General features: G+C 49.0%; 7 protein-coding genes across 7 annotated transcripts; 2 read left to right on the top strand and 5 right to left on the bottom strand.

The window, feature by feature from the left end:
• Positions 1-2,210: 2,210 nt before the first annotated feature.
• H6S33_007652 (uncharacterized protein) lies at positions 2,211-2,860 on the bottom strand (the record flags this gene model as incomplete). The annotated part of the gene is made up of 2 exons (XM_044839319.1): positions 2,211-2,379; positions 2,442-2,860. 2 exons carry the CDS (start codon positions 2,858-2,860, stop codon positions 2,211-2,213), a joined length of 588 nt encoding a protein of 195 aa, XP_044688525.1.
• A 3,758-nt stretch (positions 2,861-6,618) lies between these two features.
• H6S33_007651 (uncharacterized protein) lies at positions 6,619-8,872 on the bottom strand (the record flags this gene model as incomplete). Its single annotated transcript, XM_044839318.1, has 7 exons — positions 6,619-6,624; positions 6,687-7,122; positions 7,182-7,751; positions 7,813-7,837; positions 7,895-8,071; positions 8,139-8,374; positions 8,454-8,872. 7 exons carry the CDS (start codon positions 8,870-8,872, stop codon positions 6,619-6,621), a joined length of 1,869 nt encoding a protein of 622 aa, XP_044688524.1.
• A 694-nt stretch (positions 8,873-9,566) lies between these two features.
• On the bottom strand, positions 9,567-12,173 carry H6S33_007650 (uncharacterized protein; the record flags this gene model as incomplete). The annotated part of the gene is made up of 11 exons (XM_044839317.1): positions 9,567-9,688; positions 9,757-9,940; positions 10,003-10,050; positions 10,115-10,156; positions 10,240-10,390; positions 10,448-10,916; positions 11,119-11,192; positions 11,252-11,604; positions 11,670-11,853; positions 11,925-11,995; positions 12,060-12,173. 11 exons carry the CDS (start codon positions 12,171-12,173, stop codon positions 9,567-9,569), a joined length of 1,812 nt encoding a protein of 603 aa, XP_044688523.1.
• Positions 12,174-16,512: 4,339 nt separating this feature from the next.
• On the top strand, positions 16,513-17,682 carry H6S33_007649 (uncharacterized protein; the record flags this gene model as incomplete). Its single annotated transcript, XM_044839316.1, has 1 exon — positions 16,513-17,682. One exon carries the CDS (start codon positions 16,513-16,515, stop codon positions 17,680-17,682), a length of 1,170 nt encoding a protein of 389 aa, XP_044688522.1.
• Positions 17,683-20,165: 2,483 nt separating this feature from the next.
• Positions 20,166-20,465, bottom strand: H6S33_007648 (uncharacterized protein; the record flags this gene model as incomplete). The annotated part of the gene is made up of 2 exons (XM_044839315.1): positions 20,166-20,259; positions 20,320-20,465. 2 exons carry the CDS (start codon positions 20,463-20,465, stop codon positions 20,166-20,168), a joined length of 240 nt encoding a protein of 79 aa, XP_044688521.1.
• A 1,228-nt stretch (positions 20,466-21,693) lies between these two features.
• H6S33_007647 (uncharacterized protein) lies at positions 21,694-23,009 on the top strand (the record flags this gene model as incomplete). Its single annotated transcript, XM_044839314.1, has 3 exons — positions 21,694-21,723; positions 21,805-22,292; positions 22,352-23,009. The coding sequence occupies 3 exons, from the start codon at positions 21,694-21,696 to the stop codon at positions 23,007-23,009; spliced, it is 1,176 nt and encodes a 391-aa protein (XP_044688520.1).
• A 1,729-nt stretch (positions 23,010-24,738) lies between these two features.
• Positions 24,739-25,397, bottom strand: H6S33_007646 (uncharacterized protein; the record flags this gene model as incomplete). The annotated part of the gene is made up of 2 exons (XM_044839312.1): positions 24,739-24,992; positions 25,064-25,397. The coding sequence occupies 2 exons, from the start codon at positions 25,395-25,397 to the stop codon at positions 24,739-24,741; spliced, it is 588 nt and encodes a 195-aa protein (XP_044688519.1).
• Positions 25,398-27,905: the final 2,508 nt, after the last annotated feature.

The raw sequence follows: 27,905 nt of genomic DNA, 5'->3' as shown, positions 1-27,905 counted from the left end.
ACGGGCGTCGACTCGTGAGATAATGGTGTAGTTACATACACCTCAAACACCCACACCACAACTAGCCAATGGCGGGCTACAAATCCAGATGAGACGGGGCCACTTCACTTGGTACCCCGCATTTTCTGAAACGCCCCAGTTGGAAACTGAAGTATTGGTGGGTGTCGTTGTAACAATGACACCACTGAAGTAGGGGAAGAGGGGGGGTATACACAGATACATACGTACTGACAAGATAATATATAACCCCCTCTCTTCCTCCCGTCTTTACAGCTCCTTCATCAGCACTCGTTCTCTCACAACACTCACAACGAGCTGTTCGACCTCCTAAATCCTGCTGTGCAGACGATAATATCTAGTTCTACAATAATCTTCTCCTCCTCCTCCTCCGCCTCCTCATCCTCATTATCCTCATTATCCTCGTCCTCTTCGTACCCACCCACGCGGTCCAAAAAACGAGATGTGGTGAATAAATAAACCGCTCTCGACCTGCGCGCCGGACGATGCTATCGAGATAGAAATACAAGGGGATCGCTGAGATGGGTCTTTGCGGGTAGAAACGGTTCGGGGGGTAGTTAGTTGGGTTGGGCGGGGTTTTTTTGGGTTGGTGTTGGTGTTAACACCAACACCAACCCAACAAATTTGGTGTTTGGTGTTTTTGTGAATTAACTTCTTCTTCTTCTTCTTCTTCTTCTTCTTTTTTACCCCATTGATTTGGGTTTTGGGTGGTTTTTTTTCGTCTCTTTCTACTTCTTCGTTTTGAACTTCTTTCTTGCTTTTGACTTTGGGTTGCGTTTGACTGCTGATTTGAGTTGGGTTTTGAGGTTGCTTTCTTCCATTCTTGGTGCGCGCGCTTTTTGGGTTTGACGCTTCTTTGATATGGAGTTTCTAGGCGTTTGGGTTTGATTTGACTTCGACTTTTGGCTTTTGATTTTTGGCTTTGACTTTTTGGTTTTTGGTTTTTGGTTTTTGATTCTTGGTTTTTGGGGATGTGTTGTTTCTGCGATGCGTTTTTTCTCTGGAGGATCTTGGTACTTGGTAGCCTGGTGTTTTTCAATCCGGAGTTCTCTACGCCAGCCCCAACCGACTGATTAGCTTCCACACACCTCGATCTAAGTAGTGTGCTGTGCGGTGCGGGGTGTTAGCGGGGGACTGCGGAGTTGTTGTTGTTAATTCATTTATGGGGATTGCGGGGGTTAGGGTGGTGGGGTATATGCTAGTTGGATAGTTTCTAGTTATAGCGAATATATTGTTTATCCGTCTTTATACAAACTCTGCCAATAGCTTTCTTGCTCTCCGGGGGGACTGCTGGCTACGCGATTTTCTAGTAGGTTGGGTCGCCAAGATCGTTGCGAGTGATACTCTATGATCCGATGCTTGATTGATCGATTGATAATTCATTAATTGTGTGTATGACCCGAAACTTACCTTCTATGCCATAATCACTGTTCCACTCATTTTAACTAGTGCTTACTAGTATGTGCTGCTATTCAACCAATCACTCGAGAGATAATCAATCCCTGGACGGAGATGGCCAATCTTTCGAGTTTTGGCGGTATATACATGACTATTAAACCGCAGTATCGCACGCACCCAGAAAACCATAACTGGGTCAGCCAGACAAGCATATTCCGATACCTCTCGAAAACCACAACTCAAGGGTCCCACAAACCCAAACCACCAAATACCGAGTGATGCTCCATGACCACACATGGCCTCTCTGGAGGTGGCTAGCCCGATTCCAACCCCAGTATTTTCAGACTCCATCACCCTCGGAACATTTTTCTCGAGGTCCGGCCCGGCAATGCACAGAGGAAGTAAACATTTTATGCTACGCTATAGACCTATGCAGTTACCCCTGAATCCTAATGCAGGTACGACACTCCATAGCCGGAATAAAATTTGTAGCAAATATGGCACACAGAAACGAAAACACAATATGGCGCAGCCCTTGAGTTGTTTTTATCCAAAATGAAAGCGAAGACGAAAGAAAAAAGAAAAGAAAACCGGCAAAGAAAGAAAGAAAAAAATTTACCCTGAAACCCCGAATACCCGAACCCCCGAGACGCGAAAAAAAAAAATCCCTAGAAACCCCTCAAGGCCCCCGCAGAGAAGAAGTGGGAAACAGTAAAAAGAAATAATGAAAAGGGAAAATCCTCAATGATATTTACAACCCCTCTGACCACTGTACACTGACCCGCTAGTCAAGACTAAGCCGTCGAGGGCACCCTGACAAAATACTCCGACGCCGGTCGGGGCGGCGAAAGCAACTTCTTCGTCTCATAGACGGTAACGTTTGTGTTCTTCGCGCACGTCTCGATGGCCTGTGTCGCGATCCATGTCTGCCGGACATGTGACTCCATATTCCTTAAGATGGTCCTACCAGGCACAACAATCAGCATCAAAATCACCCGATAAAATCTATTTATAGGTAAACATACTCATGGTCCATCCCCAATGCCAGTTCAAAGATCTCCCTGACTCTTCCAAATCTGCTCAATTCCGCCATCACCCCCCGCTCTTTCAATGGCCACACCAGGCTCTGGAGCATACCGCGTACACCCCCGTAGGCTGGCTCTATACTGCCCCGGAGATCTTCGAGGCTCTTAGCATACTCGCGGAGGGGCTCGTCGATGGTAGAATTGAGTTTTTGGAGTGCAGGGGACTCCTGGATGGAGTCTGTGTATTCCTGAAGCGCGAGGGCGAATTGTTGGAGCAGATAAAGCTCTAATAGCAAGTGCGAGCGAGAGAGAGGCGCACGGAGGACACTAGTAAAGTAGGTGAAGAAGAGGGAGAGAAGTTTAGAGAAGGCGTAGATTATTATCAGCGCTGAGGCTGCAATCGAGAGGACGTCAGTCATGGTTAACGTTTGTGTTGGGTTTATAACGCTATGTGTTTCGGGGAAGTTTGAATTATGTGTGTTGCAACTATCAGGTGGATATGGTCGTTATGAGGACTGAGGGGGGGGTAGAAGAAGTAAGCAGGTACATATGCGTCTTGGGGGGTGGGGAGGCGGGGGGAAGAGGGTGCTCAGCGCAGCCTTGTTAAGGCTCACACAACGCGTGAGTGCGTGAGTGCGTGAGTATCATACAGACGTTTGTGTCTATCGCGATGATGCAAAATGTCGCATTATTCCCCCACGGGCCTTCTGCGCGCTTATGATGCCCCGGGTCCGATTGAACGTTTTCGGGCCCTTCTGTCTCTGCCTTGACTTCGTAGTCACTGACTGGAATATTCGTAGCCAAATAGAATGAGAGGGGAGAAGAAAATTATTAAATTGGAACACCGATCACGAGGGAGTACGTGCCCTTGTTGTTTGTGTCTTTTATTTTAATCTTCTTTTTTTTTTATTTCCTTCTTTTTCGCGCTCCGTTATGTTCTGTTTAAAACATAACTGCTTCTGTTTCTGGAGATGTGGATCCCATCACCCCCGTCATGTTCCCAAGGCGGCGGCTGCCCCCATGTGTGACATGAGCACGCACGGACCTTGCGAACCCAAGAAACTGTATTGTTGCCGCGCAGCCTTCCCAAAGTGTCAACGAAGGGGGCGGGGGGAGAAAACTGATTGGCCAGTGGCCTGCCGTTTTCCTCACTGCCTAACTTTGTTTGGATTGAAGAAAAAACCCCTGAATATCGAGTGATATCTCATGAGCATTGGCAGGCACAGGAACAGGTGGATACATGTATGTATGTATGTATGTATATACCCTGCCTACTAGGTAGGGTGTAACTCAACTCGAGCAATATGTCTGCTCTACATCATTCTCACCCCACCCACAATATCCAGTATTCTCACGTTATTATTCCGAACGTTCGTTCGACCTCATAGGGGGTCAAAGATCCTAGCCGCCCGAGAGCCCGGTAGTAGGATTTTCCTAAGGGAACCGACATCATCGGTAGAGAGCGGGAGTGTGGAGTGCTTTTCTTTCGACCCATGGGGTGGTCCCGCTACAGAAGACACTGCTATCCGTACGGCACGGTGGCCCCCACGAGTCCTGATCTCTGCCGGATGGATCGATGCACAAGAACACATCCATCTTCGGATGAGTAAAGTACCGGGAGAGAAAGAAGGAATCAAAGGCAGCTGGATCATTCAACCCGTTGATTTAACCCGCGGAAGTGATTGAAACAAAAGTAGAGTTGATCCGCTCGTGGATGCTTCCCTCAGCAAACGGTTCATCCATAGGCCAATGGCGAAGCAAATACTGTTTGAAACAGTGAATAGAGGGATGTGATGATGCTATAGAAACAGTGTAGAAGAAACTAGTATGAACGGATGACTCCTTAGATGTCTCAATAGATGAATTCAAATGGAAGATGTGGATTTAGAGGCGGGATGCCGTTGAACCGAAAGGACAGCAGTAGACACTTACTGGCACCCTACTCGCAGCCCTACAGAGTGTCGCGTAGCTACAGGCACGAGACAAGGCAAGACAAGACACGCAACAGTTCCTGCAAATGTCACCAACCAACGTACGGCCCAAGACACAGCCAGCCGGAAAATACCCCATCTGGAAACACAACACTCACGATAGTGCGATAATCTCTTTCTTATAGAAACCCCAATTTCCGTCACTCACCCACTTGTTTATGTTGTTTGTTTGCAGTGTTGTTGGATCCGACTCCCTAATAATTACCACAACGCGACAAGATCTACAACTCGCCCCGTTTCTGTTTTTAGCCTATCTACGACATTAGAGGTGCGAAATCGTCATTTCCACGTTTTTTGACTCCACGCGCTTAACCTATCATCGCGTAGATCTTGACGAGATAGGAAGCTCTACTAATTAAGGTGGTCTCACCTGAAGGTCAACGACTAGCTATCGCGGTATTGCCCATATGTTTCCCCCAACAACACCAGGCTGCTACCATGTTTGTAGGTTGATATTGCACCGATTCTCTTAGCATCCCGTCTGGATAACTAGCTGCGGAGTTCAAATTTGGCATGTTTATTAATTTATACTCGGGAGTCTCATTTCCACGCCCTCTTGTTTTAATACATGATGCGGATTTTTATACATAGGAAATACTCATGCACCTACATAGCTAGTACAGCCGGTGGTTTGGGTTTGGCTAGCTACGCGATAGATCACCGTAGAATTTCCGATGGGTTGGTCAAAGGGAAATGATACTCACTGTTGCTAGAGAAGCGGAGATAATTAGTCGTGTAGGAAATGATCATCTCGTGAAGATATATTGTCCTGACCATGAACGGTAGAGACTTGAACTAATGTTCGCTTCCAACAACGATTTAGAATAGTTGATGATGGTTGATGAGCTGATGCAATCAAAGAAGGCGCAGAAAACTGATCAAAAGTGAAGTACCCATGTCTCTTATCAAGAAACAAACTAAACTCAATGTCGGAATTCCCCCTCAATCAAACATCCAAATCATATCCCAAGCGGCCTAAGTCAAACAAAAAAAAAAAAAAAAAAAAGACTCCTAGAAGTAATTCAAACTATATGGCCCCATGTCTCCTAGCACTCGAGAAAGTTCGACATGGCTTCCTTGCTCCTTATCTCTCTATTTGGAGCTATGGAACTTTGGATCAGTGCTCAACTTGTGTCAAATATCCGGTCTGCATGACGGTCGTGTGTCGTGTATACATGTCGTAGGCGAATGGGACTGGCCAGGTTCGGTGGAAGTAGGGTGTATAATGTGTGTCTAATTCCTGGCTTCCTGGCCGTGAACTAAGGTAAAAAAAAAAAAAGAAAGAGAGAAAGAAAACATGAGGAACGTTTATAAAGTATCTTCCACTATAACTGGGATGCCTTTTTTTTAAAAAGAAAAAAGAAAAAAGAAAAAGAGAATATAAATAATAAACACGACGTAGCGCTCGCTATCAAGTTACTTGAGCAATGATATAAACCTCAATTATATTTCTTTTTGAGTCAAGCAGAGAGGCTGAATGCTGCCTGACTGTCAAGTGAACCACCGACAAGCTTCCCCTCGACTAACCCAAAACGCGGCCCTACTGTACGTGTTTTATAAGCGTCCGGACCGATATCTCTTTTTCGTATATGCCTGCTAGGTCTAATGCTGTCTTTCCTTCATTGTTTGCGGCATTGATATCGACACCATTATCGATAAGTATCTGGATCGTCCTCTCACTGTTGGAGCTGATTGCGCAGTGCAGGACTGTATCTCTGTACCAGTTGACAGATTTTATGTCGGCTCCTATCTCAAGGAGAAATTGTATCAATTCCACGTGACCAAATCTTGCAGCGTAGTGTAAGGGAGAGGATGTATATCCGGCAGTAGGTTGCGCGTGGAATATATTATATCCACTGTCAATAAGCTTCCGCAAAGCTATTCTGTTTCCGAAACTACATGCTAGATGTAGTGAAAGGTCGATATTTGAAAACAGGTACTGGTGGGGCCATAAATCTCTGAATTCAGAGCTGTAGTAATCACTTTTAGGGCCACATAATTCTATGTGGCATTGTATCATCACACCCGCTAACTTTCTATCTTGGACAAGCTTAAGGATGCACTCTGCGGATTGATCTTCGTTACAGTCGTGCAAATGGTCTCGAAAATATACTGCCGCATAAGCTAGGAACGGATTCGACCGATAGACTTCCTTCGCGACGGTCTTATTTATATGTCTATATGACCTACGTCTATAGGGTCGTATTGAATGGACCATGCCGAGTTTATCGAAGCAAAGATAAGTACCACAAACCACAGCGATATTTGGCCCCGTGTCAATGGCGATAGATTTCTCCACAAGGAACTCTTGAACAGTGTAATGCGCAAACCGAACAGTATCTGTATCCTCATCGATAGTGACCAAACCACCACAGACCTCGAGTAAAGTGGGCCTATCGGGTAAATCCAGTTCATCAAGCTCATACCGGCCAGGTTGTACTGAAACGGCTATTTTGATTTCCTCGACCGTCAGAACCCTTCTAGCTTTAAGCAACCACGAGAAAACCCTTAGGGCCAAGTCAATAACATCTTTGTTCTGTCGGTTAATTTCTCGAATGACCCTATCATATGTCGGGTTTAGAGGCTTCATGCCCGTGGTAGAAGTTTCTATCTTGTCGATTGCTGCAATGATTTGATTGGGGGAAGTCTGTTGACATAGGTATTCAATATGAAATCGGACGAGCAGGAACCTGTATTCTGATCAATAAAAGATGATACAGGAGCTCTAATACTGGTACAGATCACTTACATTCCTTCTGCGCATTTGCAAAGTTGGTTTATAATTCTTTCCTTGCATTTGCTCTTCTCGATAAGACGCCGTGCCCTTCGATTTCCGTTGATCTTTTCTTCAATGAATTTCTTGATATCCCCTTCCTGTGCATAAATTTCAATTTTTTCTGCATCAAGGAAACTATCCTTAATATCTTCCGGGTATGGTCTACTGGTGAAAAAAAGTTTTATACCACTCTCCGTTCCCAGGCGCTGAAATAAAGGAAGTAATACTTTTCGTTGATCTTCCTCGTGACATTCATCTAGTGCGTCGAATATGAGGAATATTCGTGGAAATTGTCTTTGAAGCTCTTCGAGAGTCGTGTAAAGATCGTCCAACGTGGGTCTTTTGGTTTTCATGTGAAGATCATCATACAATTCCCCAATTTTCAGGGGGAGATATGGCAGCCGGCAGGCAAGTTGCTTTATGAGGCTTGCAAAAACATTTTCGGGGGTTTGTCGAGTTTGTTCATTGTAATCGAAATATATATATGCAACGGCATAGCTCTCTTTCTGCGAAAGAGCCTCGAGATGGTCTATCACAAAGGAACTAGAACAAATAAATCCAAGTATTGAGCCATAGTCGTATATATTGAGTTTGAAATGCATACCTTATGAATGTTTTCCCAGCCCCCGCTGTATTTCTCAGATCTATTAGTTTGTAATAATCCTGAAGAGATAATTGATGCCTACGTATGCCATAAGCACAAAGCTTATTGGAGTTAGAATCCTGCTTAATCCACCCCTGGAAACCTGGGAGCTGAAGGACCCAGTCACCTGTGTCCTTCTGTCTCTTATTGGTAATTTCCGTATGCCTGTTATCAAATGCATCCGGGTATAGCCATTTCAGAGCCTTCTCGCGCTTCTCTACTAAATTTACAAAAACATCGATTCAGTAGGTATAGGTACAACCATATAAGAGAGATAGTCCTCCTACATAAAAGTCTCTCCTCCCTTATTTCTGAATCTGATTTGATCCTATGCTGGAGACTATGCAGTGTGGCGTTTGTGTCATGAGTGACAGTGTTTGTACTCTGGGTAGTGCTAACAATGATGTTTGCAACATGTTTTGTTTCATAGACCACACGCCTGCTATCCCGAGCAACGTTGTCTGTTCTCTGAACAACATTATCAATAGACCGGATATCCGCTTTAATTGATTTTGCGAGGGCTCTATACCCTTGTTAGCATAATCCCTCATTAAGCGCATATCATATATAAGCGTAATATCCCAGTATTTTGGTCTACATACAATTGATCTACGCTCATTGCAAAGGCGAACGCACTTTTATATCGTTCTATCCTCGCAATATGCTGCAGTGTTTCCGCTTCTTTCAAAGGCCATGTTAGGCTGTCTATCAATCCCTTGAGTCCATCTCTAGTTCCCAATTTTGCCCGAAGCTCCGTGAGATGCTTAGTGCAACTCTCGATAGGCCCACCTGCCTCGTTGAGCTGTTGGATTGCTGAAGTTTGAGTCCCGGATGTTTCTATATGGCTCTGAAGGTTTGTGAGAACCCTAGCGAGTGAGCTGAGCTCATAAACAAGGTCGTTGCAATCCTTCGATGCCCGGGCTACCCCCCCTATGTAGTCGTAACCCATTGCGGTCAGCTTTCCGGTGAACTGTATCAGAGAAAGAATGTTCACGGCGAGCCCAAAAGTTTCGAGTGCCATAGCTAGAAGCGTTCAAAAGCTTGATGGTGAGAGAAATGCTGGGATAGATAGATAAACTTTGGTTGCTAAAGAAAAGATGTTGCCTTCTGTGATGGGGGCGGGGAAGTGAAAGCTCACAGCCTTGTTTCCTCTCCGACCAATTGCAATCTAAGAACTCTGAACTGAAGGTGTAATTATATAATCAACCTTCTGGTCCAGTAAATTAAAGGGAATACCTACTAGTATTCGAGCCACGCCTTCATTAAATAGCCGGATGACATACCGGTTGAAACAGCAATATGATCTTGCACACATACATACTCTGGTTTGGCATTCGCCAGAGATCAGACCCGGATCCTGCTGCATGTATTTTAGTCAGCAGATGTAGGTACATATACTTTTAAACCCTAACCCTGCTATGCAATCAACGAGACCGAAGAGTGATCTTGTAATGTACAGCAATTAACTCCAGCAGACTACAAGAAAAGAACGGGGCAACTAGCAATCTTCAAGAAGAGGTTGGAGCATCGGAAGATACGATTAATTCAAGGGAGGCAATTAAGCCGAAAGGCATAAACTCGAGAAGTTATGCAAATACATACGTAGGTACATGTACTAGTTACAACTACATTACTCCCGTGAGTGCACGCACGTACATGTAATTAACACTACATGTACGATAGATGTAAAGCGTCTCCCTTCATCCTCCATCCTATTATGCCTTGACCTTCTGCTGCTCGAGAACCAATTGAGCGCCCATTTCCTGCAGTACAAACTTCTGAATCTTCCCGCTGGCTGTCTTCGGATACCCATCTACAAAGAATACATACTTCGGCACTAAATCCCCGCCGGATCAGCATCATACCAAGTCATTATATCAGATATTAACGCAAGAGAGCACGAACCTAGATGGTGGGACAGCTTCTCTCTAACCCAGTCCCTCACCTCATCAGGTGTGATATCTTTGGATTCATCTTTCCTGACAAATACAGCAACTACCTCGCCGTACCTCTCGTCTTTCAGACCTACGACTGAGGCTTCAATAACGGAGGGGTGGGAAAGAAGGCAGTTTTCAATCTCCACAGGATGCTGTTCGGATTCCTCGTTAGTGGTGCTAGTAAAATTATGAGGAGATCTAGGAGAAGCCGTACAATATTCTCGCCGCCCCGGATTATGAGGTCCTTTAATCTTCCCGTGATCTAGTGCCGCTACGTTAGGACTATGATGATAAACCACATGATGAGACGACGAGAGACCGCTTACTTTGATGTAACCCTCCTCGTCCATCTCAGCCTCGTCTCCCGTCTAGAGTCAACCTCAAATTAGTTGGCGGCTCGCTGTTAACCAACATTAAAAAAAAAAGCGGGGAGACTTGCGTGCATCCAGACATTCCCCTTCTCATCTTGCATCATCACTTCCGCAGTTCGAACGGGATCATTCCAGTAGCCCTTTTGCACAAGATAACCTGATACTACAAGCTCGCCCTTCTCTCCTATTGGGAGTATCTTATTGCGGTCAGTTGCAGACACTATCTTTGCCCTGTGAGACTTTAGTTATTATCCCCGCTAATAAATGGACGTAGCGATACAAACATACTCAACATGAGGGAGTAGCCGCCCAACACTGTCGACACGCTTGACTAGCGGGTCGTCTGTCGTCGTCATCGCAGAAACCGGTGATGTCTCTGTCATTCTACAGTTCCCTTTAGAAAACCTTCCACATCCCGGCGAAGGGAGCCCCTCACCCATAGCATATTGCTGCGTACCACATCGCCAAATCAGCATGATATCGAGCTGTTCGCTGGAGAGGCGATACATACTCAATTCTGTCAAGTTCAGCGTCGAGTGCAACTTCTTCATCAGCTCTGCTGGAATGCTGCTCCCGGCAGCTATACCGGTTCGGAGATATTGAAATCCTTCGTATGGCACCGCGCCACTCTGCAGAAGCTCCAGTTCCGCTGTAAACATAGTTGGGACACCATAGAGGGCAGTGCACTTCTCTTCTTGGACTGCTTTGAGCGTCAGGAGAGGGTTGAAGGATTCCGATGGGAATACGATTGCCGAGCCTGGATTCGAATTGCTTTAGATGGGCCTATGTGCTGGAGGAGAGTGGGGATTACCATGAGTAGCGGTCGCCATGTAGCCTAAGACACATCCGAAACAGCTGGATCCCATAAGCATCCCTTTCGGGTCTATATGGCGGGTTGTTTACTTACTGGAATAACGGTGGCGGGCAGCACACGATATCCTTATTTGTGAGTAACATACGGTCACCAATACTATTACCATTATTCAGAATCCCAATATGGGTCAAACACGCCGCTTTCGGCATCGAAGTTGTACTTAAGTTCTCACCACATAAGCAAACGCAGTAAAGTAACTAATGGCTTGAAAAACGCACCCGCTAGTGAACTGAATGTTTACTATATCATTCGGGTCTAATCCCTCCTCGCTCAAAGCACCACGACCAGTGCCGTCTTCAAGAGTATTTTGAAACACCTTGAACGCCTTAAACCTCGATGGGTCAATCCGTCCATACGAATTATCAACCATAAGAACATTCTTGAGCGACGGCACAAGCTCCGACTCAATGGATGTCTCCAACGACGGAAAGAGCTGTTGGAACAGCGGTACATTCGACCTCGGCGGTTTCCGGGGGAGATTTGTTTCTAGTGAGATTATCAGGTGCGCGGTATCAAGATGATCCAATGCTGCAACAACCTGGTTGGAATTGAACGACGGGTTTAAAGGAACCTTTTCTACAAAGTTAGAAATACCAATCCAGGGCGCATCATCAATAGCTTTGGTCTGAGCTTCACCAGTATAGCACCAAGCTTGAACACTGCATACGTCGCAATCGCAAACTCGACATTATTTCCCAGCGAGACCGCAACGCGGTCTCCCTTCTTCACGCCAATGCCCGCAAGACCATGCGCAAGCGCCGTCGACTGTGTGTGGAGATCGTCATACGAGAGTCTGATGTTCTGGTGCTTTGATATCACGCTGAACACACAGATAACTCAGCATTTCAAAGGCCAGCATATATACACAGTGGTCAGGAGAGGAGGGCAAACGCTGGCGAATCACCGTATTTAGATGCGACACTGGCGATGTGGCTTCCAATTGTTTGCTGTAATAGCGGGGGCTGTATACGTTTCTATCAGCAATGCTCACTCCAGCGAGCGCTGGGAGCTAGGAGGTTCTCGTACCTCGGATGCACCTCGGTAATGGCTCTGTGTGAGGAGGGTTCTGGAGCTTGAGCTCCGCAGAGCTGTAAGCGGGCGGGCGCGGAGGGACCTGAGGATGTGTGTGGTGAGCTTCATATCTGACGCTGTAGGATTTCGTAGGTAGTGCAGTATATTATAATTCACAAGAAAGGTAATATAGAGGAAGATAGTTATACAGCGATCAATAAATACTTGCACAATTCGCGGACACCAAGAGTGGGGAGATGTGTGCGCGCGCGTACTGACAGAGCAGTGAGAGCAGCCTGAACAGAGAGCTCTACACCCTGGGCGCACTAGGTACTCGGCAAGCTGCCGTGGAGGAGGAGTGGGGTAATCTGGGGTCTTCGGAGATTGCCGTGCGCATGGGCGAGATCTGCGGGTTCGGGTGCAACCAAGGGAGCACCGAGTGATGTGTGGTGATTAAGGTGATTGTCGCGTGCCTTTTGTTCGAATTTTAACTACGTTAATACCTAGGATTCACTCCCGACTGTGTCTTTTGTTGCTTTCTTCTACCCTCAGCTAGTTCAGATGTAGTACATGCCGGCTTACCAACGCCTTTCGGTATCACGAATGCGTATTGCCTACAGCCAGCTATCCAGACCCAGAGTTCACCATATGCCGATATTTGTAAATGCCGACCACATGCACCCTAGACCAAATGACTACGAGAGCTTGAATAGCTACAGTAGCCTTCTAATCCAGAGGTTACGATACCTGTCTGAGCTTCTTCTCATATTGTTGGTGGCTCCGTTAGCTTCCTGATAGATAATGGATCTCCCGCAGAGTTGTATAAACCTATTTTATAGTTGGCAAGGGGGGGGGGGGGGGAGGGTATTGATAGACTGGGACGACGGGAGTGTAGTTCTGTTTTTGGGGCAATACTGCTACTGTACTATACGAGCTCTAAACGGGTGCTCTGGTGCAGTTAGTCGGCTGTTCACTCCCGCCCATCCCCCCGCATCTCTGTTCCGGTATCCACGTACTTCATCCTCGGCGTGGACTGTGATTACTTATGTAGGTCACGTGCGGGACGGCAATGTGGCATAACGGGAGCGCGCGGGAGCCAGCCATCGTATCACGGCGTCCGGCTTATGGGACGGGTTTATGGGCTAATTGGCGGCGCAAAGGGAGTGTAGATATTGCAGTGGAGAGGGCTGAGGTTTGGTGTTCTACTGAGCTGCATGGGGTTGTTAAGTGTAGTACAGTTAGGGCGGACTCGATCGGGCCGGTGTGTGTACTGGCTTTTACTTCCCGGCGAGGGGTTGGGGTTTTGAATAACGTTTGCTGGACGTGTGCCGAGTAAAGCTTATTTGTGAGGGGTGGTTAATGGGAAAGGAGGGTTTTTGGCGCAATGGGGTGCGGGGATTGCGGTCTGGCTTCTACTCATGTATTATACGGAGCTCGGGACGAGGAGGTGAAGAAAAGGTTATTGGACTACATGTAGGAAATATGACCCTTGGGGGGTCTTCGGGACCTACCCCTAACCCTAGTTCGTATTTGTCGTAATAGATGAGGCTACATGGTCTCCTTGTCATTGTTAGGTGGCTTGAATTTTTGTTTATTAGTCTGAGAGGAGCGAGAGTTCTCCTCTTCTCCTCGTCATCAATACAACAGCTATGTACATGCAGTTATTCGCTACACTTTATGCTCTGTTATAGGCTTCAGCAGAGGTCTTAGTCTACCGAACGTACCGAGGGCTGCTTTTTATAGCTTACCTGTCACGAAATTAAGGTACCTCTACTCTTTCTTGCATATATGGCCCCGCTTTTAGGGGGGCGTTGACGCTTAATTAAGCTATAGCTGACAGGAAATGCTGACAGTTTTGTGCGGGCGGCTAGTGCTTGATTTCCTCGGGTTCATCTTGATAATCAATCTCTCGCCGATCACTCATCATCTGTATCTACTGCCAGGTGTTATTATTCCTCCGCGAACAAGTGTCGGCGTTTCTTTCCTAGGATACGGGATTGTAAAAATGAGTGGTAAGCTGCAATTGCAGGTGAAACTCGGTTGCTAATGAGTTTCGGGGGTGTAGGGCTCGATAAATATCAGGGTTAGGGTAATATGATGATAGCACTTTTGAGATAAACAACCAAAACTACCAGGACAAGCAATTACAACCGCGTGTACGACTGCAAAGACTCCCGAGAACTGGGTAATATATGCCGGAGGGAGATACGTAATCAACCCAATTTGTGAGGCGGGCGCTAGCGCTGTAGAGTACCGGCCAGAACTTGATTCAGTCCTAAGAACTGGAATGGAATGGCCACCAAGGCGGGGAGTGGTATTGATTGACAGTAGAGTACAGTCCATACAGTCCAATTGGCCGTCAAAACCTGCCACCACCGGTGTGTTCTGGTTTCAATTCTGTAAAAGGGAGGGTTAGGGCTTTTGTTCACCGGTACCGGTACCAGATGATACGATTATCTGGCTGTCTCGGAACGGCTTCCTCCATGCCGTCAGTGAGGTGAAACAAATCTGGTAAACGACGGTCGACGGTCGACGAGCTGACAGCTATCACATACCTTCTCTCCGGTCGACCTGCCCCAAATTAATCAATCAAGCGCAGGATAGAGATGTAGATAGAGAGCTGAGCAGGAAAAGCAAGCAAAAAAGGGCTTGGATGAGAAACACGGATTGGTAGGTTTCTAGATGTGCGATCGTGTCAGAACGGCGAGGTATCGTATCGTATCGCCTGTCTGTATGCAACAGGGAACAAGCTGTGAGGAAAGTCACCCTGCATCATCATCATCATCATCATAATCACCATCCTGTTTTCCCGTTCCCGTGGTACAGTCTCCCGCGGTTTGCAGGGTTAGGGCTGTGCATGGGGACGGTTGATCGAGTCTAGGCATGATCTAGGCACCCAGTCAGGTCGCAAACTCTATCCACACCACCAACAGGCACCAATCGGCGAAGGTGCCTAATGGGATGTGAGGGATTGAGACGTTCATCTCGCATCGTTTTTTGGCCCTTCACCGGTTGGTTGGCTGGTTGGGGTGCATGATTGAGCGGGGGCGTGGTTGAATGGGGGCATAACGCACGTGAAGAGGGTGTAGTTTTTATTTTTATTTTTATCTTTGCCCTTTTGCTTAGATTTGTAAAGGGCGATATGGAGGTTGATGGGAATGATGGGATTCATACATGTATATAATGATGGGAAAGGGGGGGGGGGACCCTGGGGGATGGAGTTGGGGGGATGGTGGAAAACAAGCTCTTCTAGCGTGTGCTTGTCCCGGCACTAGTGGGCTTGGTATTGCGTTAGCGAGACAAGGGTTTGGGTGACGGAGAGGCCTCCGTGTCCGAGCGCGGAGGAGTGAGTGGAGGAGAGCGAGGAGGGGAGGGGTGGGCGGTGGGGGGAGGGGGGAGGGGGGAGGGGGGAGTGGGAGCGGGGGGGGGGGGAGGGGGGTAGATACTAGAGAGAGAGACACACTCACTCACTCACTCACTCACTCACTCACCTCCATCCTTGCGTGGAGATACACAGACACTCCTACTTACTCTACCTACACAGGAGGGAGGGGGTAGCACACACCCACCCACACTCACACACCCACACCCACACACTCACACACCCACACACTCACACACACCCACTCACCCTCGCCCTCGCCCTCGCACCCATCTCTTGCACTGCATGCACAACCAGGTAAAACACTCCGCCATGCCAGATCAACGCGTTCCCCCGCCAAGGTCACCTGCTACCGCGAATACAGGCCCTCGTAGCAGTGATGATCGCAGTAGCAGCAGCAGCAGTACCGCCCATTCTACTGCCCTCGCGAGTGCTAAGAATACTAATACTAATACTACTACTACATCATCGTGTAATCCTAATTCCAATCCCACATGTAATGACCCGCACTCCCCCTCCTCCTCATCCTCCGCTCCTCCCCCTCCTCGCCTGAGGCTAAGCCCTGTCATCATCATCGTGCTTCCCCTTGCCGTTCTTATTCTATCCGCGCTACTGCCCGTCCTTTGGAGCAGCAGCAGCACGACGACGGCCTTACTAGCTTCGGAACAGTCTGCGCTTAGTGGCAGTTGTATTAGTCGTGGTGGTGGTAATAGCGGGAGACTTGCTTCTTCTTCTTCTCTTTCTCTTTCTTCTCTTTCTCTTTCTTCTCTTTCTTCTCTTTCTTCTTCTTCTTCTCTTCCTTCCCCCCCTTCGTCTACTCCTGCCCCTCCTTCTTCCTCTTCTTCCTCTTCCTCTTCTCTTCCTTCTCTTGCTTCGCTTGACCATTCATTCTATTCTGCTATCCCATCATCATCATCATCATCACCATCATCATCATCATCATCATCTACATCACAATCATCACCACCACCGTCATCTAGCGAGAAGTCCCACATCATTGAACAATACCATATTTTAAACACCAACACCAACACCAATAACAACAACGATTCCCCCCACCACCACCACCGCAACGAATCATCCGCCATGACCTCCACCACCACCTCCGTTATCGTTGCCGCCACGGCCCACGACGACCTCAACCACGTCCCCACCCTCCCGCCCACCACAAACCTCAGCTACCTAGCCGAAGGCGCGGCCAACGTAATCTACCGCCTCTCCTCTCCCCCGGGGGCCCCCCAATACCCCAACCAGCTCCTCCGTCTGCGCAAAGCCCTCCCCAGCGCGCAGCCCAACAAACTAGCCTACGCCCACCTCCTGCACACCTTCCACCCCCTCTTCCCCTCCCACCTCCTCCTCCCCACCTCCCTCATCCGCATCCCGCCGTCCCTCCTCGCCCGCGAAAACATCGCCCTCCACGCCCTCGAGGCAGCCGACAAGCGCCCCGCCAAGCGCGCCGGCCTCTACCTCGAAGAGGTCGACGAGCAGTTCGGCTTCCTCATCACCGACATGTCCCCGCACCCGCTCCCCACACCCCCCTCATCACCATCCCTCTTCGCCCGCGCGCTATCCTACCTCCCCGGCCGCAGGTCAAAGCGGAGCAGCGACCCGGACCTGTCGCTCCCCGCCCACGCACAGCGCACACGGCAGCTCCTCATCGAGTTCAAGCCGAAATGGGTGCTTCAGTCGCGCTCGGCGCCCGACGGCTGGCGCCGCTGCCGTACCTGCGCGCTCCGCCTCTCGAAGCAGCAGAAGCGCGGCTTCTGCCCGCTCGACCTGGCGTCGGGCGACGAGGCGCGCGTGCGCCGCGCGGTGGCCTACATCGTTCCCGCCAAGCAGCCGGCGAACCTTGTGCTGGCGGCGGGCGTGTCGTGGGCGGCCACGCAGGGGGTGATTGCGGACCGCATTGTGCGGTATGTGCTGGAGGGGGATCTGATGGTGGAGCTGAAGAAGCTGCATGCGGAGCTGGACCCGCATGGGCCGGTGGCGGTGCAGGGGATGGGCAGGGAGGTGAGGGAGCGGTTTGTGAGTGCGATGACGGTGAGGGATTTGACGGTGTTTTTGAGGATCGATTTGGATAGGGGGGAGGGGGAGGGGGGCGGTGTGGAGGCGCGGATTGGCGATTTGGATCTGAAGACGGGGGATGCGGGGAAGTGGGCGTATTGGGCGGGCGTGGAGGGGAAGCTGAGGGAGGAGGGGTATTACGGTGGCACGGAGGAGGGCGCGGAGGAGAAGGGGGTGTGGTGTAGGCCGTAGCAGTTAGTTCGCCCGCGGTTATAGTTTTTTTCGGCTTTTATTTGGTTTTTTTTTTATTTGGTTTTGGCGCCATCTTTTTATGCTTATTTTTTTTCCCTCTTTCTTTCTTTCTTTGGTGTGGTCTCTTTTGTGTAGGGCTCTTTCGTGTCTTGGGAGCGGTGCGGTTTCTATGTGATGATAATGATGGAGTTCTCTTTTATTTTGTTTTGTTTTTACTTGTGTCTACTTGTGCTTTTAGCTACGGTGCGGTGATTGGGTGCGGTCGGTGGTGCGGTGCGGTGCGGTGCGGTCGGTTGGTTGGTTGGGCGGTTGGATCGGGTCGGGTCGGGTTGTTCTATTACTACTAGCTATCTGGGGCGGGACGGGTCGATCGGGCGGCTGCTGCTGTTGTTGCTATCTACTTACTATTTACTTTATACTTTCTACTTGTTTACTACTTGTTTGCTAGTGTTCTGTGGAAGGATTGGGCGGGCCGGCAGGAGTGGTTGGGTTGTAAGGCTTGGTTGGTTGGGCGGGCTGGTGGGGAGTGGGGGTGGGTGGTGGGGAGTGGGGAAGAGGGTAATTACGAGTAATGATAATGAGCCCTTGATTTGCTTTGCGGTTCTTTTGTTCTTCTGTTCTGGGATTCTTTGGGGGTTTTTACTGGGCTTCTTCTTGGCTTCTCTTGTGCTTCTCTTGGGGGCTTCTTCTGGGCTTCTCTTGGCCTTCTTGACTTCTGCTGGGCTTCTTGGTGACCGCGTGTCCTGCTGCGTACTGCATAGCTGTCGTTATCTTGACCGTTTAGCTGAGTGAATGCCGTTTAGATGAGTGAATGCCGTCTTGGTAGCTGCGTGGGTTGTCCTGGGCGTATGAATGCGCAAGTGTGTGTGATTGTCTTGGACGAGTGAGATCCGGGGGTGGCTTGGGGGGGCCTGTGTATATATGTAGTGCCGGCCAGGTACTCTAGTTGGAGGGTGGGAAAATGGTATAATTAGATAGCGGAGATAGTGGTAGGGTGGTGCAAGGTAAGGTAAGCTGGTACCTGACTTATGCTTGAGGCGCAGGGGGGGGCCGGGATGGATGGGGATGGGGATGGGGATGGGAGGAGGGCTTGGCTTCGATCTCGTGTGTGTGTGTGTGTGTGTGTGTGTGTGTGTGTGTGTTTTAACATGTGCTGCTGTGCTTCTGGGCTTCTGGGCTTCTACTAGGAATACATGTAGGTACACTGCTACCCCCATCCACACCACCTATCGAATCTGCCCTGCTCCTGCTCCTGCTCCTGTTCCTGTTTACCGAATCTGCCCGGGATCGGAGGTGCCTATATATACTACTGCCGCCAGATGAACCTGCCCTGTAAACAACCGTCGCCGCGCGCCCGTAAGGCAGCCATGTACATGTATATATATAATTATAACGCAGGGAATAGGATGTGAACCCGGTCCTCTGGTGGCGCGCAGTATATCTGGCAGGCAGCCCCGTAGCTATAGTCGATATATATATATGCCAGGCAGCCTTTGGTAATTAATTCTGCTGTAGTTCTAGAGCTCGCAGTAATTGATTGGGTGGGCGGTTGGGTGTGAGCCATAGTGTTTTTTTTGACTCTTGAGGGAGGGATGACTGGTATCAATTGGGGGGGGGGGTGGGGGTTGGGGGGGTGAGGGGTGTATACCCCTGGCCGGTGGGTCCTGCGGGCGGGTGTGGTGTCAAGCTTTTAAGACAGGCTAAGCTTTCTGACATGTGGATGTGGTTAGGGTTAGGGTTAGGGTTCTTGTAAGTAGTTTGCTGATGGGGGGGTGTTTACTAGTGGACAGGTGATATGAAAGTGATAAGATAATGCTTACTTTGCTATCGTGCTGACGGTAACTAAAAATGCCTGATTCGTCTAATAGTTCCAAATAGGACGTTTAAATACAAGTAACTAACATACGGGATTAGGCCGGCATTACAAGAAAGAGTACCGTAGTAATATTACCGTATTCTTGCTGCATTACTAGCGCATTAACGGAAATAACGTAGCGGATCCATACCCTTTAAATTTTTTGGTATAAAAGAATGTGGGGCTACGTGACTGTACAAGAAAAACAACTAAATAGAAAGCTTAAACCCTAACCCAATTGCAATAGCAACTTTACTTAGGCGGGGTGTTTTTTTATTTGCCTAAGGCGGACCCGGGAATTCGGGAATTGGGAATTGGATATGTACGTTAGACAAGAATTCTAGAACTTGGGGATAAGTGTGATAGCTATAGAAGGCCGGTGAGAGTAGCCGGAAATAAATCCTAGCCCCCTGTAAACATAGATGTATTATAATAAACTAATACGTGACATCGCGATCCGCATGTGTACCACCCATAATCGAAGGTCAACGTTAACAGTAGCAGCTACGTAGGTACTCAATCCGTACCCTCTTCCTTAGGCTCGTCCCCAGACCCCCCCCCCCCCCCCCCCCAAACTACTTCCATCTTTCCAGCGGTTGCTACTGCTAAGTAGCAGATGGGTACGAGACTATAACTTCTTCCTCTTTCCGGAAGCGTTACCGGGGGCAAAGGTCTTAGCATCCTCAGCAGCAGCAGCATGTTGGTGTACAGCAGCTACAGCCCTATATGTAATTATCTCTTATCAGTCTTGACATATCACTTGGGGGTACATGGCGGCCGACCGTTTGTGCAGATATACGCTCTCAATTTCGTCGAGAAGGGCAATCATGAGATTGTAACCGAGAGTATTAGGGATAAGATAATGAGCCATCAGGCCTCTGATGTCCCGGAGGCATTGACGGTATGATTCAGTACGATTATCACTCATGTTGATGGACGATTGGTAACGGGTGATGATGGTGGTGGTTTGATGCGTTGGATTGGTAACGTACGGTACGGAATGATGACCGGTGAGGATTGGGAGCGGGTGTTTGGCCAGTGTTTGCTAAATGTAGTGGGACGGGTTTAATTAGGGTCAGGGCTGTATTGGTAGCGGGTGAGGTGTTTGCTAAATGTAGCAGGACGGGTTCAGGGTCAGGGTTGCAATTGATAGAGGGCAATGGGTTGGATTAAGAGTAGTTTTGGTGATGGAGGATATCTAGCGAGCTTATTCTTTGAAATAGGCACTCAGGGGATCAATTCGGCTCCCGGAGTAAGTCAAGTGCCTAACCGTACAGCATATAGCACCGTGTAAGGACACGTGCCAAAAGGCAGGTGTATTTACTGTATCATAGCTATAGACGCACTAAGAGCTAGGGATAACTTAAGTAGAGAGCTCTAGCTAGGTCTCCTTGACATGGATACAATCGTCAATCATATTCATCTATTTTACCTCCTCTTCTCTATTGTTAACATACGTACCGGCTTTAGTGTGGTTATTGTTTTCTTGCTCTGGATCTTGTACAGCTGCTTTATCTAATATCCCGCGGCTGGGGGAAGAAGAGGGAGGTTTCGTGGAGATTTCAAACCTTCCTTCTTCCTATGATGGAATGAGGTGAAGCTGTCCTTCCTATCAATTTAATTTAAGGAGAGCTGTGAGCAAAGCTAAGACCACTTGCTCTCTTGGCACTAACTTTGGATGGGTAGCATTTTTCGAGTGCACCTCCGATCAAATCTAGGGCCAGGCTCAGGAGAGCTATATACTCTTCTGTACATGCCGGCTCTATATAAGAACTAACCCGATATATTCCCAGTGGGGGGTTTCAGTGCTTTCTTAAGACATCTTGGTTCTGTGACATCGAGCTTGTTTGTAGCTCTACATATAAGCTCTGGAGCTGACGGCTTGGCTGCTGGCATGAATGAGCTTTTGTGCCGAAAGCTCTCAGGATTCATGCCTCACTCTGGCTATATTACCATTTCATTGCAAATAGGACTGAGTATCTTCCTCTGGCGGTAATCGCTGGTTCCAGGGCCATAGGTGTCGAACTATTAAATGCTTACTTACACTACCAGTGATACTGCTGCAAATAAGCTTGCCAAGAATCAAGGGGACAACTACCGTGTCCAACCACACGACTTCATCGAACCTCACCGCCCAAAGACTGCACATTGCAAACATGGACCTTCCCTACGAGCTATGCCGCCAGGTAATCTCCTACCTACCCCCGCGGGACCTACTCTCCATGTGCCTAGTACACCCAGCCCACCTCGAAACCGCAAAGCAATAGCTCTACCGCGACGTCTCCGCCCCGCCTTCCCTCGTAGGCCTCCAAAGATTCCTTGAGATCTCGCGCGATCCAGTACTCGCCCCGCTGGTCCGCACATTCAAGTACCCCACTGACGCCGCCGTGGCGATCGTCGACATCAATTGGGATCCCCACGGGCACGTATCCCCGGACAAGCAGGGCCAGCTCTGGGGCGACCGCTGGGGCGGCGGCGATTACACGGAGATCATACTCCGGCAGGAGGCCTCGGCGGAGGAGCTGCAGCTCCTGGTCGACAACAATAGAAAGTGCTCCGAGCAGCGCGCTTTCTTGGTGTCGAAAGAGCACGAGAATATGCTCAGAGAGGCGGTGCGGAACCTGCCTAACCTCGAGGCGCTGAATCTGCAGTTGGGTGTCTTCAAGGTGGATAGACAGTTGGAGATATTGGTGCGGGATGCCCTTGAGACTCGGCCGGGAGAAATAGAAAACTTGCAGGAGACGGCGCCAAAAGTGTTAAAAGCGCTAGCAGGGTCATCGAACCATGCATCCAGGTATACAGGAAGCTCTTTAGTATCCTAGACTACACTAGGACACCAATCAAGACGCTCTATTTGGAGGGTTCGGGGTTCATCCCGCGGTTTGGACACGTTTATCAATTGGACTTCACGCGTCTCCAGCTGGTAATGAGGGACATCACGACCCTCTGCTTCCGCTTCAACCCACCAGTGGAGCCCATCAACTCCCACAGACACCGCAATGCCGAGTCAAAATTCTTTCTTGCCGTCCGGAAGTATTTGTGGCGCCTCGAGCGCATTGAGAAGTTGGCGATCATACACGCCAGCCCAGATCCCTCTACGGAAGCCATACAGCCTCCAAGCTTTAACCTCTCGTTCGAAATCAAGTCACCGCTCTCGGCCATACATACGTTTGACCTGGAGGGCTTGTGCATCTATGATGTGAACCTCCTCAAGCTCTGCGCGCGTTATCACACCACTATGAAGAATTTGTCGATGCGCCGCATCTGTCTGGTCGGTAACTGGAGGAGTGTGGTGAGCGATATGAAGAAGAAGGAGGATGTGAAACTGCGGTTGGAGACGTTTGAGATGTGGAATGTGTGGGAGGCGGGGTCGGCGACGGGGGTGAAAAAGAAGCTTGCGGCCGAAGTGGTAAGGAAGTTGGTGCAATACCTGTTGGGCCCGGAGGACAGTGAGCTGGTGCTGGAGTATTGAATATGGCGTGTGGTAGCTATTTTGGCTGGGGATCTGGCTGTTTGGCCAATCTGTTCCGGGCCGTTGGCGGACATGACGGATTCGCGAATGGACTTGACAAATTCGCAAATGGACTTGAGGTATTCGCGAATGGACTTCTAGGCTCATACATCTGTGGCTGGACCATCTATTCGCGAATGGCCTGGGAATACTGTGGTTTTAGTAGGACAAATAGTTCATCACTCACAACTAATAATAATTTATATCAATCCTGAATGATCTCTACAACCTAAAAAAATAATTAGCATCTTCATGAGCTTTAGCGAGCTTAAGATCTCAATATTAACAATTGACGCCTGATATGTGGTATCCTGTGGTCTCTATCAGCTTCAGTGACCTCTACAACCACTTATTAGGGCCCTATGAGCTCCAGTAGAGTCTTGATTATTCTCGAGTTAATTTAAAGACCCAATTCCATTACCCTTTATCCAGTCCATTCGCCAATGGACCGGACCGGTCCCCGATGTATGGAGCAAGCAGTCCATTGGCGAATCCAGGGTATTTGCGAGTCGCCCGGAACAAATCGCTCTCGAGTAGGCCGGTTTAGCGAAACTCTTTCAGGCCAGATTCTCCTATAGTATAGCAGATACCGCATACGAGTCTGAACTAGATCTCGTAAGATGGGACACGTGCATACTAGGTTACAGTACGAAAAGACGGGGTGAAATCAGTACGGGATTTAGTGAACAATATGGAATTAAACCGGCATTGCAAAAAGAATACCGTAGTAATGCCGTACGTGTTCTATAACGTAGCGAATCCATACCATTTTTTTTTTTTTTTTTTTTGGTATTGTATTCTTGTGTTCCTTGGTTTTGCTGCTGCTCTATGGATTTCTAGATACGTCCTCGGTTTTGATCATGTCAGGTCTAGATCTAGATGCGTAGTACATGTACCTACTACAGTCCTCGGGGCTTTATGTCAGGGCAAGACATGCCAGAGTAGAGATGGATCAACCCGATCCGAAAATCCAATATTATTGCCCACATGTCAAGCCAAAATCTCATAAACGACGTAAGGGCACACATTATGTATGCAAGGCACAGAGAAAGCATTCGCTCGGCCATCCGAACTTATTTTATCCCCTCACCCGGCCATCACTGGTATAGAAAATATGTTGATTCGACGTATATACGTAGCATTCCTATTAATTAATTAATTAGTAGTAAGTAGTGTACTATTGTGCCCATCGATCACGCCCCATCACTCGCTCCCCATCCTGGCTCCGCTTCTACCCAGTCGCTGCCTGTCCCCCGCCCCCACCGCCCCCTGCGTCATGCAATCTTAGACATTTGTCAACCAACCCAACCCGCGCACGGAGCACCACGGGCGCGTGGGCCGATCGCGTTAGGGTGAAGCAAAGGGGATCACGAGGGTTGCAGAGAGAATCAATTGTGGATGCAGAAATGTAGAGAGGTTGCAATTGGTCGGTGCAAGCAGCCAAGCAGGCAGGAAAGAGTTTGGTAATATAGCTACTGAGAAACATAGAAACAAATACATTGACGCAGCAGCAGCAGCAGCAGCAGCAGCAGCAACGCCTCCACGCGTCCGTCTGTCGTGCGGGCATGAAAATAAAGCCAAAGAGCTAGGAATAAAGAAAGCCAATAAATAAATTTCATGAAAAGCACAAGAAAACGAAAAGCCATTAACACCGAGTCCAAACACCACGCCCTCACTCCCCGAATATAACCTAGATCATCAATCCCGCCAGCAACGCCGGGATCAACAACGCCCCACCCAACACCAGTTGTCCGGCCGCGCCTGTCGCAGCCGGCGCGCCAGACGCCGTGCTCGACGGCGACTGTGTCGCTGAGCCCGAGCCCGAGCCCGAGGCGGTGGCAGTCATGGTGCTCATGCTGCCGCCGGTGGAGGATGCGCCTGCGGTCTTGGTGGCCGTTGCGGTGCCGGACATTGAGGAGGATGTGGAGTTGTCTGAGGAGTCTTCTGTAGATCATAAAGCACTTGTTAGTTATCGCGCGCGAAAAAGGAAGGGTATGTAGTTGTGGTGTACGCACCACCATCGAGATATGGCACGCAGCTCGACGCCATGTCCAAGCCAAGCTTCATGAGCGCGTTCTGGTCGTCCTCTGAGCATTTCAGGGAGCATGCCGCCGCATCGTTGCTGACGGTCTCGTTGATCGCGTTAGGGCCATCGACTCCTGTGCATATGCACTGGAGGCTGTTGCTGGAATTGTCGCACAGTGCTTTCACGTTGTCGATGATGACCGAGTTGCACTTCTGGATACAAGTGGGGAGGTCATTGAAGAAGTCGTCGCCGTTAGTATAGGTTGCGGAGGCGGAGGAGGCCACACAGGCAATGAGGGCGAGGTAGAGGGTTGAAGAACGCATTTTGGGAGTATTTCTTTGGGGGTGGAGGTGGGGGTGGGTGAGTTGGTGGTGATTCTTCTTTCTTGTGGACTGCCTGGGGAATTTGCAATAGGGTGAGGAATTGGAAGGGATCGATTGAGTGGCTACACAGCAAGTTTATATACAGACACACGCCGCGTACTCTGCCCCTTCCCCCCTCAAGGAGATAAATATCGTGGTGGTGCCATTGGCATTCCAGCGGCACAGGGGAGGGCGGGGGGGGGGGGAGGGGGGGAGGGGGCTGGTCCAGGTTCAGATCCGGTGGACTTCTCAAGACGCGGCACATTGCGGTGTCCTGGACTAGTAGAGTGAGTGGGTAGAGTACATAAAAGTGCTTCGTGGGTGTGGTCATATGGATCTGTATACTAAATACCTACATATCATATCATATCGCTTGAGACGAGACGAGACGAGACATCCTTCTTCGGCTTTCTCGGCAACTTTTCGTCTGCTCCAGATATCCTAGCTTAGCTACATGTAGCCCGGTGGGCTTTTCCGAGTAACCGGGGCGGGGGAGGGAAGCGAACCTGCATGTTAGATTGCGGGTGTGACCACTCTTTTATTTTTGGTCATGAGGATTACTTAGAGTCTCTAGCTAGAGTATGTGGATTTACAATCCATAATACTCTACTGGCCAGAGAAAGCTGCTACACCAGCGGAATATCTAGTAGGCAATTAATAGAGTTTCTTAAAGTAGAAATGTGGCGTATCTACTGAACCACTCCACAGCCCTGCGGCTCGAACTTGGCAGGGTGCTGCTGATCCTTGTAGAGTACCTGCCTAGCCGCAGCTGTCGAGTTGCATGAAGCTTGACTTCTAGCGAGATTACGTTCTGAGACGGGTAGCCAATATATTAATGCAAGGGGAAAGTCATGCGTAGATTCAATACTCGTAACTTCCTAACGTTTTTGAACGCGACTGATATTGCATACCATACAAAAATACGCCAAGACCCTGATTTTGGGTGTGTGCAATAGTGGCCCAGTCCAAAAACGCCAGGAAACTACGAGTATAAGCATGGTGACTCGAATCTATATCATCAAGTACAATCTGCCAACTATCCTGCAGTACTGTATTTCTCCGGGGGGGGGGGGGGGGGGGGGGGGAATGTTTAATCTTCGACTTACCAAATACCCACAGTACTGTCGTCCGCTCAAACCCTATTCGAAAAAATCATTCAGAGACATGCGTCTCCCAAGATATTTACACACATGTCTCGCAACGGCTGACCTTGCAATGAATGCCAAGTGAATACTACTCAGTGGCGGACAACCTAGGTGCCATGCAAGCTTTTCTGGTGCACAACTGACGTTGTCACGAGTATGTAGTCGCCCTGCTGTGCCGTAAGTCCCTGATGGTATTCTAAAGGGGGATGCATTAGAGGTACACCCCTGTCGCCTTTTTCTGCACCAAATACTTATCAACGGTACCCGACCAAGCAGATATAAAAAAAAAAGAAGAAGATAGCTAGGGATGAAACGCATCGGAATAAATAGAAGAGATATGATGTACGTGGAGTATCTCCTTCGATCCCATTGAGACGGATGTGTCCTCAACTCCTCCTAATACTTCTAGATTCGTGTCCCGTCTCCGTCAAGATCAAGCCTTAAGCTTCAGATACACACACATGTGGCCTGCATCCAGACCTGAACGCTGAGACCTTGACCCCAAAAGCCCCCACCACATCTTGGCATCCGCGAAACATGCTGCCAACATTGGAGTGCTGGGGCCAGCCGTGAATTATTCGGGGAGACAGTACAAAAATATCTTCACGGCAGTGGCAGTCCCCCGAAGCGATTAAAAAAGATTTTTCCATCTGTGTGATTCCATGTAGTTACACACTGTACTACAATCTGATTTTCTAGAACCTTGAGATTCCGAGTATGAGAAACCCTAACCCTGACGAGATACGCCCCCAGCCCCCCGACTGCTACTCCGGGGGGCTTTTTGTTTAATTCATTAATTGCATGCAACCTACTCCGAGGTCCTCCAGCGCGAAAAAAAAAGGGGGGGGGGGGGAAGGGAAAAATGGAAAAAAATCATAGAAGGCAAAATTCATTTATAGCACAAGAACAAGAGTAGACCCAACGCGCGGACCACTCAGATATGTACACATTCTATCGGCCCAACATGCATAGGCCCTGGCCTGGTGCTAGCTGGTGCTTGTGGATGCGCGTCTCTAGATCTATTCTACAATTAAAGACCCTCGCCAACAACCAGCACGCCGAAAGACACAGATCCCTGCGCGCGGAATGTTCTCTGCGCTCCTACTATCTTACGGTTATCGCATCTCTAGGCTTGTCTGGTGCCTGGGGCGTGGTAGCCGAGTGATAATCCATGACGTAAACTCCCGCGCGGGGGGGGTTTCTTGGTGGTGGTTGTTCCCGGAATTAAAGAAGATGCCGTCTTAACAACGCTCATGAAGGGGAAGGCTTAAAAGTGGCGTTAAATCGATAAGTCTGGGGCACAAACATGGAGCCTGTGTCTTTC

This window comes from Morchella sextelata, assembly GCF_020137385.1.
Source record: "Morchella sextelata strain SCLS chromosome Unknown scls_24, whole genome shotgun sequence".
NCBI lineage: Eukaryota > Fungi > Ascomycota > Pezizomycetes > Pezizales > Morchellaceae > Morchella > Morchella sextelata.
The sequence above is the reverse complement of the archived record's forward strand: the minus strand, read 5'-3'. Positions and strand labels throughout refer to the sequence as shown.